A 12,390-nucleotide genomic window follows, 5' to 3' on the forward strand; every position below is an offset into this window, starting at 1 on the left:
CTAAGCATAGTTAAGATATTCTTGATTGTTGCTTATTGGATGATGTTGGTGATGATAGTAATTATGATACTAATAATAAAAATGAAAGGAGGAAGAGAAGGGGCAGGAGGAGAAAGAGGGAACAGCGAACATACTGACAGTGGTAAGGGAGGCATGGGAAAGGGAGTCAAAGGAAAACTAGGTTTTACCATTTTGTCTTGATCACTAATTTTAATAATTTCTGAGTCAGTGCACAGTCAACTTGTCAGGTGTTCAAAGCTGCTGACCATCTACAAGGAAGTCTAAATATAAAATTGCCATGTTATCATATTGCTAATGGGTACCACTGAATAATTCAACACCAATAGTAATAAGAAATAAAAAAATCTGTCCTCTATTTCTGCATTTTGGTTCAGAGTAGTTACTTCTAATAAGTAAGGTAAATGCCTTTTATTTTTCTCTGAAAGATTTCTTTTTTTAATCTTACGCTTTTGCTTCCTCATGTCAGAAAAAAAAAGAAAGGGGGTGGGTAACCGGAAGGAAATTAAACGAGAGACTTGAAATTTATCAAGTAAATTTGATGGCTGGTGTCATTCATTTTCAGGAGATGGACATGGACTTAAGGTTGAGAGAATTTAATGTCAATTTCCTATTATCGATACAGTATCTGGAAGGCTAACAAAAGTCCCTTGGACAAAAGATAACAAGAGTTCTTAGATGTCATCACAAGCATTTTTTCCCTGTTCTATTTTTTGTTTGTTTTTTAGCCTGTAACAAGGCTTAGGGGTGAAGAGCAAGTCATCAAGGTAAAGTTTTTCTAACCCATCATTTTAAAGCTATCTTCCAGAAAGCAAAAAATATTCTGAAAGCAGTAGTTAGAGCTCCTTGAAAGATTTGTGAGTGAAACTTCACTTTTGTAAATGTAGTTTTTCTGTGTAAAGGACATTAATATATGTATAAATATGTTTTAAATAAAAGCAAAGTTTATAGGAAGCATTTTGACAGTCCAATTAAGAAATATACTCACAAACTGGCTCCTGGTACCTTATGGCTTAGTAACATTAATATGTACCTACAGAATTTCATCAGTATTTATTTCTTGTAGGGACTCTTTCTAGTTTTAGAGTATATAAAGAACATTTTAATGAAAATGTTAATGTAGAAACCAGATTGAATTTTAAATATTGAATTTCATTTTTGTAAAATAATACGGGATTTTTCTCATGAAGTTTAGGTGTTGTCTTAGTTTGTCAGGATTGCGGTAGTGAAGTACCCAAACTGGATGGCTCAAACAGCCGAAGCTTACTGTCTCACAGTTCTGGAGCCTGGAAACAGAAGGTGGCGGTGTTGGCAGGGCCAGTCGCTGCTGAGGGCTGTGAGGGAGAGTGCGGCCTGTGCCCTTCTCCCAGTTCACGGTGAAGCGCCTGTGGTCTTTGGCATTCACTGGCTGTCAGATGTACCACTGCCATCTCTGCGATCACGCCCGCCTGGCGTTCTCCCTATGTGTCTGGGTGTCCACATGTCCTCTTTTCATAAGGACCTGGTAGTACTGGTTTAGGGCACTCCCTAATTACTTCAGCTTAACTTGATCGTCAGCAAAGACTTTATTTGCAAATAAGGTCACATGCGCAAACACTGGGGGTTAGGACTTCCACATATTTTGGGGAGTCGCAGTTCAACTCACAGCTCATACTGGTGTACCAAAGGATCTCAATAAATTTATGGTCAAGGTGCTGCTGTGAATTTATACTTAGAGGATCCCTCTCTGACCTAATCATTAAGTACTAAAATGTTCATTATAAAAATAAAAGTGAAATGATAAAAAGTAGGAGTAAAATGGCATACTCACAGTCAGACTCAGAATGGCTCTCTCTCTGGACTGAAAGTAGACATGAAATGGTGAGGGGGAGGCGGTGTGGGAGCCGACCCCCGACCCACCCTCCTCAGCAGCAGCTGAGCAAGGCAAACCTGCCAGGCTGGTTTCAGTTTGGATTAGCTAGGGCTGAGGGGATAGTCCTGTTTTGGATGACAGAGCTCATGATATTATTGTTCTAAATAAAATAGTATAATAGTAGATTAAGAGATTAAAAGGATGATCTTTAAATTGATATACATTATATTTACTATATATTATAAGATAATAAAATTATATATCCAATTATATATATATTTAGGTTCCTTGTAGATGGCATCAGCAGGTTACTTTGAACACTTGACAAGTTGTGCCTTGACTGAAATTATTAGAATTTACTAATTTTACCAAGATAAAGTGGTAAAACCTAATTTTATGCTTCAAAATTTTGTTAGTGTCTTGATTTGTGTCCCTGACCTGTTCCTCCCACGCTCCTTGTCAGCTCAGAGAGGCCATCCTTCTCCTCCAGTCTTAAGTCAGGTAAAGGACTCATGGTGTCCCTTTTCTTGGTGCGTCCCCCTGACCCCGTACACCCAGGCAGCTAACATGAAAGTCTGAATCCCCTAGTTTTTCTTTCCTCAAAGCTTACGTCCAGTGTGGCCTTCCTGTATATTGTCCAACAGAACTAGATCTGTCTTCTCATTCCCACACTGCCACGATGCTCTCTTAATTTCTTTGCAATTCTTAGTTGTTCATTTATTTCTTTACTTTTAATGTAATACAAGATCACAACAAGTAATTAGTATGTTTAATACTTAATTCCTATTGCTGAAAGTGACATTCAGCCAAAGTAAGTAATCATTTAATAATAATATTTATTGAATGGTGGATATCCTAAGATTTTGTCTAATACAATACCATGAAACGTGTGTGTGTGTTTTTACAGAGAGAAAGAAGGGCATGATTTCAAAGGAATAGTAAATTTGAGTTTATGGAAGTTCTTCCTTCTCCATGCATTTTAAATTTAAGCACCTTATCTTTAAGACGGTTTCTGTCCACTAGCAATACAGTGGGAGCCGGGTTCTGAGTTGCCTCTGAATAACCACAGTATCCGTATTGGACCCCCTCTTTCTGACCACTATGTACATAATTTGAATTACATACATTTTGTTTACCATGTTATTTCATTATCTTGTATAATATAAATATAATGAAGGAAAAAGGTCCATAATACCTTGAAATATTACATGATAGCAAGAAACAAGTAAATGTATATATATATATATATTAAACTTGAGAAAGACTAATGCTTAATTAACCAAAACAGAGAGGTAGTCTTACATACTTTTGTAGTATTTTGCTAATTACACTATGAACTTATTTTTATAATTGAAGGATAAGTCTGTAAAACTATTTTGCAGCCAAGCTCTTATATTTATTTTTCTCTGGCCTTATACACCTCAAAGAACTCAGGGAAGGAAGGTTTCAATCTTCATCTCAAGGAATATACATTCTTCATAGCTATGTCAGGGTATTCTCGCTGAAATGAAATTTTGTGGTTTCCAATAACAAGGTTTGTTAATCTGTCCTTGTCACCAATTAATCACGCGGTCCACTGCGGTGTCCTGGAAGGCACACAGATGAACCTGGCTGAGGGTCTGTAAGCTTGATAGTTCATTGTGATTCCGTGATGGGTTCTGCAGAGATGACAGGTTATAGATAAAAGTCAGGTGCTTTACTCAAGAAGCTACTAGATTCAGAGAAGTGAAAACTGACATCTGTATTCCCAAATTCTGTGGAATGCTGGGAGTGTAATACCCTGTGGAACTGGAGCCCCTCTGAAGCCCCATCTTCAGTGCACTACTGTTAATTTCACCTAATGTCACACAAGTGAACTTCCTCAGTATATTCTCTGTAGCACATTTCATGCACTTCCCAAATCTACCTCCTATATCTCACATGATCTGAATCTGAGGAGCTGTACTGAAATTGTAATCTCCATCAAAAACAACCCACGTGCTAACCACTCTACCTGAATGCCTTATCGCCCAGATGCCTAGATTTTCCATACTTAGCAAATCTTTCTTTTGTTCAAAAATTTTCTTTTGTTGAACATTTCCAGACGAGCTCAGAGATATCCACCCTTCTTGGTGCAATGACAGCTCTCAGTTCCCAGCGTTACTGCAGGGTGGTACTTAGGACACTCACCTGGACAGTTCTTTTTCCACTTGTGTGTAATGCCCGGTTCCCAGAAAACAGACGTCATGTCTGTTCTGTCAGAGTGCCTCGTAATATACCAAATCAACAAAAAATTTCAATTATTGACTAAATAAGTATTCAAGTGCTTGCTGAAATAATGATTTTATTCTTCTAAAAACCTGGAGAATTGTAGTTTAAAAAAATCAATTTTAACATATTTTCTGTGATAAATTATTACCACAGGACTTCAAGAGATGCCTAAAGAGAAAAGTTTCAACAAGTGGCATTACTGCAGTTTCTGTTTAAGAGAAATTATGTCACATTCTGACTAAGAAATTTGAAGCAAAAAAAAAAAAAAATGTTAAGCTATGCATCCTGACATATAATTATTTAAGCTAATTTTTACTTCTTATGTTTAAAAATATCTAGTTTTCTTGGAATACAGACCATGTAATTATATTTTTTTTCTCTGAATCAAAGGTTTTATATTGGGTATAAAGATTCTAGCTAGCACGAGTACACCATCATTATTAGTCAAAGTATAAATATAAGTACTGATAATAGAAGCATTCTGGCTGAATTGCCAAAATCCTTGTGCTTGAAGTTTGAAATGAGGCCATGCAAGGTATCAGATATATAATTTGAAAAATGGAACGACTAGAGAAAAGTGTCTGGAGTTATGGAGAAAATTTATATCTGAATTTTCCTCCTATAAGAGAGAAAGTATTTTTCTTATATAAATGTTATATGTCCATGTGCATTCACATGCACAAAAAGCACATATTTAAGGTAATTGTGTCTAAGGTTTGTATCTTTTAAAAGATAATTGATGCTATCTCAACTTCTAAAATTTTATCCTGACATATTATGTACCACTTTTAAAGTTGAATAGGGCAAGAAAATAATGAAATGCATCTTCCCAGAGTATTACATCACTGGCTGCCATGGGAAGCAAAGGTGATACATGCAGGCGTGTAGAAACAGGATTCATTATCATCACACTCCCGTCCTCCCCCAAAATGTAAACTAAGTGCTCTCTTACTCTTGAGTTTTAGACATTAAGAGTAAGCCCATGAATAAGCATAATTTGCTTTTTGAATATTTTCTGATCTTTGGGAAATAGAGAAAATTCATGTTCTAAATTGATCTTTTGAAGTGTTACATGATGACAAAGGAGAAGGAAACAGTCACTAACTCTACCCCCACTCCACGTGTGCACACACTCTACATGCCAAAACAAAAAATCAATAAATACTAACTGAGTTGAAAAATCTATGACTGACACTTTAAAAAATAACAGTTTCTTATATTTGGCCCTTGACAAGTTATCTTAGAGCAATATTTGGAAGAATAAAATGTAGAAAAAAGTGAATTAAAAAAATCTACAAACCACAACAATTATTTCGTTTAACAACAGAAAATCATCGAGTTTGGTATGTTTCTGGGATTTCTGATAGTCTTGCAATACATTATTTTTTGTCAAAATTTTATACATATCGAGGATGTGCTTATGCTTAATTTTTAACTGTTTTATTAGAAATATCTGATTTGGAGGTACCATTGCACAACTCTTGTCTGACAATTTATTTCATTAGTGGCTTAGTACCACTATTCCTTGGCTCCAATATCCTAATCTGCCTCAAAATTAGTGTTTCATCTTCAAACAGTCTTTTTAGAGAAGGTGTATGAGAATTAAAGTTTCTGTGATCTTGGATACATTTTTATATTTTCATTGGATAGGGAGTTTGGGGACAAATTGCTGTGACTATAGTAATACAAGTACGTCACGTGACATCACATTGATGATTGCCCTCTGTTATGCATCCCATGGAAACATAAGCAGCGGAATAAAAGGCCAAGTCAGGGCAATGAAATGATATTTGCCACATCATGATGCCTTGGTCACATTGGAAATTTTAAAAATCATATTTAACAAAACATTTAAGATCACCTAGATCTAAGATTCTTAAACTGGATTATATGAATACTGTAGGATTTTAGAGGCCTGAGTTGCTGTGTGATAGGCATTGAAGTAACTGAGTTTTTCCTTTTTATGGTTTAGAAAAATCACATAGTTTCCATGTGTCTCAGAGGACTCCACATCTCCCCAAGAGTTTGAGTCATTATTATAGTATAAATCATAATAAGAAACATTCCTAATCCTATACATCAATGAGATGATTGGTATCTGTTTAAAAAGTTACTGTCTTTATAAACTGTCCATCTGTATCATCTATGATTAGTTTGCTTGTTTAGAGAGAAACAGAAGAAACCCAGTTTACAGTCTAAAAAGAAACTTTGTAGGATTGAAAAATCATCTTTATTTTGAAATATTCTCCAAGTTTTGTGTATCTTTCTCTTTTTACTTCATGGGGTCCAAGTCTACAGCTGTTCTGAACATATTTTCCCAAATATGTGCCAATTTCTCAGTGTCCTGAAGGGGGCGCTTCAGAATGGGCCGTGCGCTGCATTAGAACGGCGCCCCCCGCCTTACTCGTTCATTTGCCTCATGTACTTAAAAGGAGAAAATTTATTTTTTGTGGCTCCTTTGTATTGTTGACTTACATTGAGCCTGTAAGTGACTAAAAACTATACTTTCTTTTACCCCACATTCTTCTGTTTAAAAGACTTAACAATTCTTTACTATATTCTGTATGGCTAAGACCTCATAAAGCATTATATAGAAAATATCTCTTTTATTTCTCAAAATAATCCAATGATGAGTACTGATTTCAATTGCAGAGATACGGGTAACAATAACTTGACGGAGGGTGAATTTTTCCCTTTCTAGAATCCATGAACTCCTTCATTTAAATATTTAGATACAAGTCCAGCAGTTTACAGTTAGATTCATATAATTTCATCATGATAGATTTTCTCTGTCATTGCAAATTATCATTTATTTTTACAGATTCTGTTTTCTATTGTATATAATTTGATAACAATGGTTTATTCAGTATCAAACAGGCAAATGATGAAAAAAACATTGATAAACACTGCAGGATGTGATAAACAGCAGGACTGATAAAATAGAACAAGATGGACTAATGACTCAATTCATTAGCAGTTTTCCTCTAGTTGATATCAATTCATTAATCATTATCCTTGCAGAAGGGCTATATTAGTTACGAATTCACTACTCAAATTACCATTTATCACTTATATCTGTATCTATTCACAAAAATGCCCTGAAATAAATTGTTCTTTTTGATGTTATTCTGTAATGACTTCAGAAAGTAACTTTGTTGTCATTCTAGGCATTTTATTTGGCACATATAATTTATTTTGAGCTTTTACCTGCCTAATGCTATTATGATTTTTTACTTTTATGTTCACTGTCTTGAACAATGATTACTGTTGAATGAGATTTTTTACCTAAAATGAGAATTTCCATGTCACAAAATCTTCTGCCAGATATTTCCTATGTTATATTGGAGCTAGAAATACTTAAGTTTAACGATTCTATACTATCTGGAAAGTGATAGATACTTTATCCTTTATTAAATACTACTGCTAATAATAAAAATAACAGGTAATGTTTGTTGACCTAATTTGTTCCAGACAATGAGATATTTATGTGGATTATCTCACTTGATTCTCACCATAATCCTGAGGCAAATGCAGCTAGTTTTTCCATTTCACAGATACTTTGAGCCAATACATTGAGAGATCTTGATAGCTTTAGGCAGGGCCTTGGTGTTGAAGAAGCTATGCATCTGAGAATATCCTTTCAGGAGTTTGTGAGCTTTACGGTTCTATTTTCTCTTTGTTTCCCATCACCAGTGTTGATTCCCAGCAGATTCTTAATGAATGAATGAATGAATGTGAAAGCACAAAACCCAGCATTCACAGTTTTGCTTTAGATGCATCGATGGTATCTTAGGACATGTCATCTGTGCAGAGAATGAAACTACATTACTCTGTTAATGCATCAGAAATAAAGCAGTCATTCTGCCCTGTTCATGACAAATCTGGCCTTACTGAAGACGGTATCTTCCAGAGTGACTATGGGCACATATTGTATCATTGAGTCTGATTTTTCTAAAACACCTCTAAATGCGAATGCTTGGGTTTGATTGTAATAGAAAATAGCTATTGAATTTGAATTGAAAATAGTTCTTTTTTCTAATAAGTTGCTTCCACAAGCAATGGGAAAAAGAAAGCCAGAAGAATCTTTTACTCTCATGAATGTGGTATGAGTGAAATTAAATGGTTCCAATACCTAAAACTCAGTTTTAATACGAGGTTATGTTTTTCTCTCTTTTTTTTTATTTTGATAAAATACACACAACATAAAATTTACCATTTTCAATTTCTTCTAGCATTCAGGACAATGACATAAGTACATTCACATAGTTGTGAGACTGTCATCAAAATCCATCTCCAAAGTTTTTTCATCTTCCAAACAGACTGTACTCATTACACTGTAACTCCTCATTCCACCAAGAAGGTGCTGTTTTAAAGAAACTTGATTTCATAGATCATTAAAACTAAGGAAAATGAAATTACATTTCAATAAAGCAAGTGCTCATTCTAGAGTCCAACCCATTTGTACGTTTTATGAAGAACTTCTGAAAATAAGTATTTTCCTTTTTATGCACTAATTCATAGATTATTTCCATGCTCGGAAAGTTTTTACTGCAATTTTTTGTTAGTTAATATTCTGGTTAAAGAGGGTTAGTACCTAAATCAAGAGCAATTGTTCGGATACACATAAGTAAACAAGTTCTACTTTTACAATGTAATAAACATTAATAGAAACGTAGGTGAAAGAGAAAAAATAATAGTGTGTCATTTGCATCATGGAGGATCCAATAGCAGTGAATGCACCTGTGGAAAAGTGAGCTGCTTTTGGTGATAAAAGGAGCACAGCAAACCTGACACAATCCTTATTCTAGCAGGGAAAAGTCTTAAAATTAGAGAGCAAATGAAGACCTGCAAATAAATTGTTTGACTTAAAAAAAACCTCTGTCATTTGATATGAAATGTTATATATTTTAATAGTACTTTGAATGCCCCTTACAACTCCTCAAATAGTCCTGTTTAAAGATGTGGTTAGACACCTGTTTGCTTTTCAAGGAGATTCCATGAACAAGCTTAGTAGTACACAATATAAGTAGTTCAAATAGCAATAAAACATGTTTGATACTGATTTTGCAAGTACCGCCTATATGTAGTTGAGGATCTTTTTTTAAATGCTTATTTCCACATGGCTAAAATGGAAAAAAAGAATGATTCAATTTATTTTGATTTATGGAATGTCACGACCTATCTGGATAAACATTGTTGGGATCATTGCAAATTCCCGAAAATGTTTTGTAGCCTGCACACCTTTTTTACACTTGAGCTCCCCATCGAGCTCTTTTGCGTTTCATTTATGTGGTAAAAGCAGTTGAGCTGTGTCATTTAGTAAGTCTTATTTCACCCTCCATAAACTCCCCTTTTTGCCTTCAAGGGTACAATAGCATTAGCTAGCATAGCATTAGCAATTGGCTTTTTTTTTTTTGAGACCTAAAATGTCTTAGATTTGAGAATGAAACAAGTTGTCCATAAATGTGTTTTCTAGTCCATTTGTTACATCTGCAGTAGTAAATGTCCACATTTGGTAATTCTCAGTAATAAAATGTATAAGCGTATAAGACATTTTTAAATCCGTGGTAGGACTTTTTTAAATGTTATGCACACTGTTGTCGCTGTATGTGGTCTCGTGTTCATGTGCCCCAGGAGTTAATGTGTTTCATTTATGGTGAGTCCTGCCCTGGAAGAACTTTGCAAGAGAAGTAAATATGTTTTGATTTACGAAGGTATGCCATTTTCAGTAGCTTTCCAGCCTTGCAGCCAGGTGTAGTTTGTAACAGGAACAAGCATTCTCAGTAAGCTGCCACCTGCAGCACTGGTTTAAGCTGGTCTGTCTTTGGACGCCTTGAACATCACTGTTAATACCCAGCCCTGAGAACCCTGTTGTAACAAGTGTGCCTTCCAAGGGCCTGACCCCTAAAGATAACCTGTTGTGAAATTTGCAAGCAATATTTTCTGTACAGTTGGGCTAGATTTTGGCTTTTGTCTGAATTAATATTACAAAAGCAACAATCATCTGTCAGTGTCATCTGGGTGACAGAATAAAAGGCCAATTTGTGCTGTGAGAAGAATACTGACTTTGCCATTTAATTACTGTTTTAGGAATAGTAACATTCTCATCCAAGTTTTCTTCCACATACTGCTTTTTTCTTTGTTGTCCTGGCAAACTAGCAGTCTTGACTTTTTAATCACTAAACTATTTTGGAGTTAAGTGGAAATCTACATATACATATTTATATCTATAAACAATATGAAAATAATTAGTCATTTTGGAATCCCAGTAATTTAAACATTTCTTTTAGATGCATTGAGGCAGCATGTGGTGCTCCTTCGCGAGAGGAAGGAGTTAATACACGGATGTGTCAATTTTTAACAACAGATAATTTTAAATTGTTCTACCTAAACATAATAAATATGCAGTCTTTGCTTTTCACCTTTGTTGAAGAAGAAGGATTCAGGTTAAAGTTGTTTAATTCCTTCACAGCTCTAGAAAAACCCCTATATCCAGAAATCTGTGAAGCTACATAGTATATAATCTAGAATGGTTTTCAGGGAGCAAACTGTTTATGTAGGAGCACATGATTTGAAAAGAGTAAAAATTCCAATATTAACTATTAATAAAAATGAATGTAGATAAAAGCAACTGAAAAAAATTATGAGTAAAAATTGGCATTTTAGAATTTTTTTTATAAGATGACAAGGATAATGGCCACTAATAAATAACAACAGTAATATTTAATAAATTCAAATCACATATGAAAAATGCATTTTCTGATTTAATCTAGTGTATGGGCCCCTGATGTGAAATTACCAGACTGAAACCAGTGTCACTGTGGTTCAACATTCCTTTGCCAAGTGGAGTCCCATCAGGAACCGAAAAACTATTCTAGGTATTTCTTATTCAGGGAATTTTCGCATATGAGTTGGTTACCAATGACCGGGAACGGCTGGAGGAGCAGAAGAGAAGAGGGAGTTGTTCCTAGCGATGGAGCCTTCACTGTGCGAAAGGAAACCCGAGCCCAGATGAACCGTGAAACCGAGGAGTCCAGGTTTCCAGCACGCCTGCTATTGAAAGAGCATCTACAGCGAGCAGAAGATGGGAGGTGTTCTCATGCTGAGAGCCAGACCCCCGGAGTCACCCCCACGTCATTCAGCGCCTCCGTCACTAACACCAGGAACAGAAAAATAAATGCTTCCTTTCCTTTCTGTTTCCATTTATGTGACAAAAGTCCCCTTGGCCCAGTATATTAGGAAGCAGCTCCGAAAGTCTAGAAAGAGAGTTTTGTTATTGTTGCTTTTTGTTTTGTCTTGTTTTTTTTGTAGGTTTACAGCCCTGATGTTAGAGAAAATTTTATTGTGATTATGATGCTAGAGAATAATATCACCCAGAGTAGATAGTGCATGAAGCTGATAGAACATTTACAAGCCTTACCGTGCCTCGCAGAAGGAAATCCTGCCTTTTGTGATAGTATGGATGAAGGAGGACATCATGCTGACTGAGATAAACTAGAAACAGAAAGTAATGCGTGATCCCACTTACATGTGGAATTCACAAAAGGCCTAACTCAGAGGAATAGAGAGTAAAATTGTGTTTGCCAGAGGCTGGTCGAAATGGGGAGATGTTGGCCAAAGGGCAAACTTTCAGTTATAAGAGTAGTAAGTTTTGGAGGCATAATGTACATACAGGAGGGTACTACAGTTAATAATAGTGTGTGCTTGGAAATTACTGTGACTGTAGATATCAAGTGTTCTCATCACACAAAATATAACTGAGGTGCTGTATATGTTAATTAGCATAATCATTTTGCATTGTGTATGTATATCAAAATATTTACACCTTAGATATATACAATTTTTATTTGTCAATCATACTTGAGTAAATCTGGGACAAAAAAATGATAATAGAAAACAAAGGATCTTACACTTATTTTTAAGTAGATGAAGAGAGCCCAAAGTTTTAAGTTACTTTCTGAGACAACTTTGAAAAAAATGTGAAAAATAGTCACATTTATCTGAGTCACCTTGGTACACACCAATTTAGTCTATTAGTAAATTTACCTCTGTGTCATGAAATACAATCTATGATTGCCTCCTTTGGGTGGAAGGCATTTAAGATGACCTGTTACTCTTGTACTATTTTTTTAAAATTTCTGATTAATCTCATTCATTTCCCTGACTTAAGCCACCATGTAAAAAGCCTCTGTAAGCAAAGGACACCATCAGCGGAACAAAAAGGCAACCTACAGTATGGGAGAATGTATTCCTAAATTATATATATAATA

General features: G+C 35.3%; 1 protein-coding gene across 1 annotated transcript in view; it reads left to right on the forward strand.

The window, feature by feature from the left end:
- LOC118968784 (uncharacterized) overlaps positions 1 to 11,277 on the forward strand; it is a 346,238-nt gene extending 334,961 nt beyond the window's left edge. The window contains exon 6 of the mRNA XM_073213297.1: positions 11,014 to 11,277. Within this exon, the coding sequence (XP_073069398.1) occupies positions 11,014 to 11,030 (17 nt within the window). The 3' untranslated portion in view covers positions 11,031 to 11,277. The remainder of the gene's footprint in view (positions 1 to 11,013) is intronic.
- The last annotated feature ends 1,113 nt before the right edge of the window (positions 11,278 to 12,390 follow it).

Source organism: Manis javanica, chromosome 9 (genome assembly GCF_040802235.1).
Source record: "Manis javanica isolate MJ-LG chromosome 9, MJ_LKY, whole genome shotgun sequence".
In the NCBI taxonomy this organism is placed as follows: domain Eukaryota; kingdom Metazoa; phylum Chordata; class Mammalia; order Pholidota; family Manidae; genus Manis; species Manis javanica.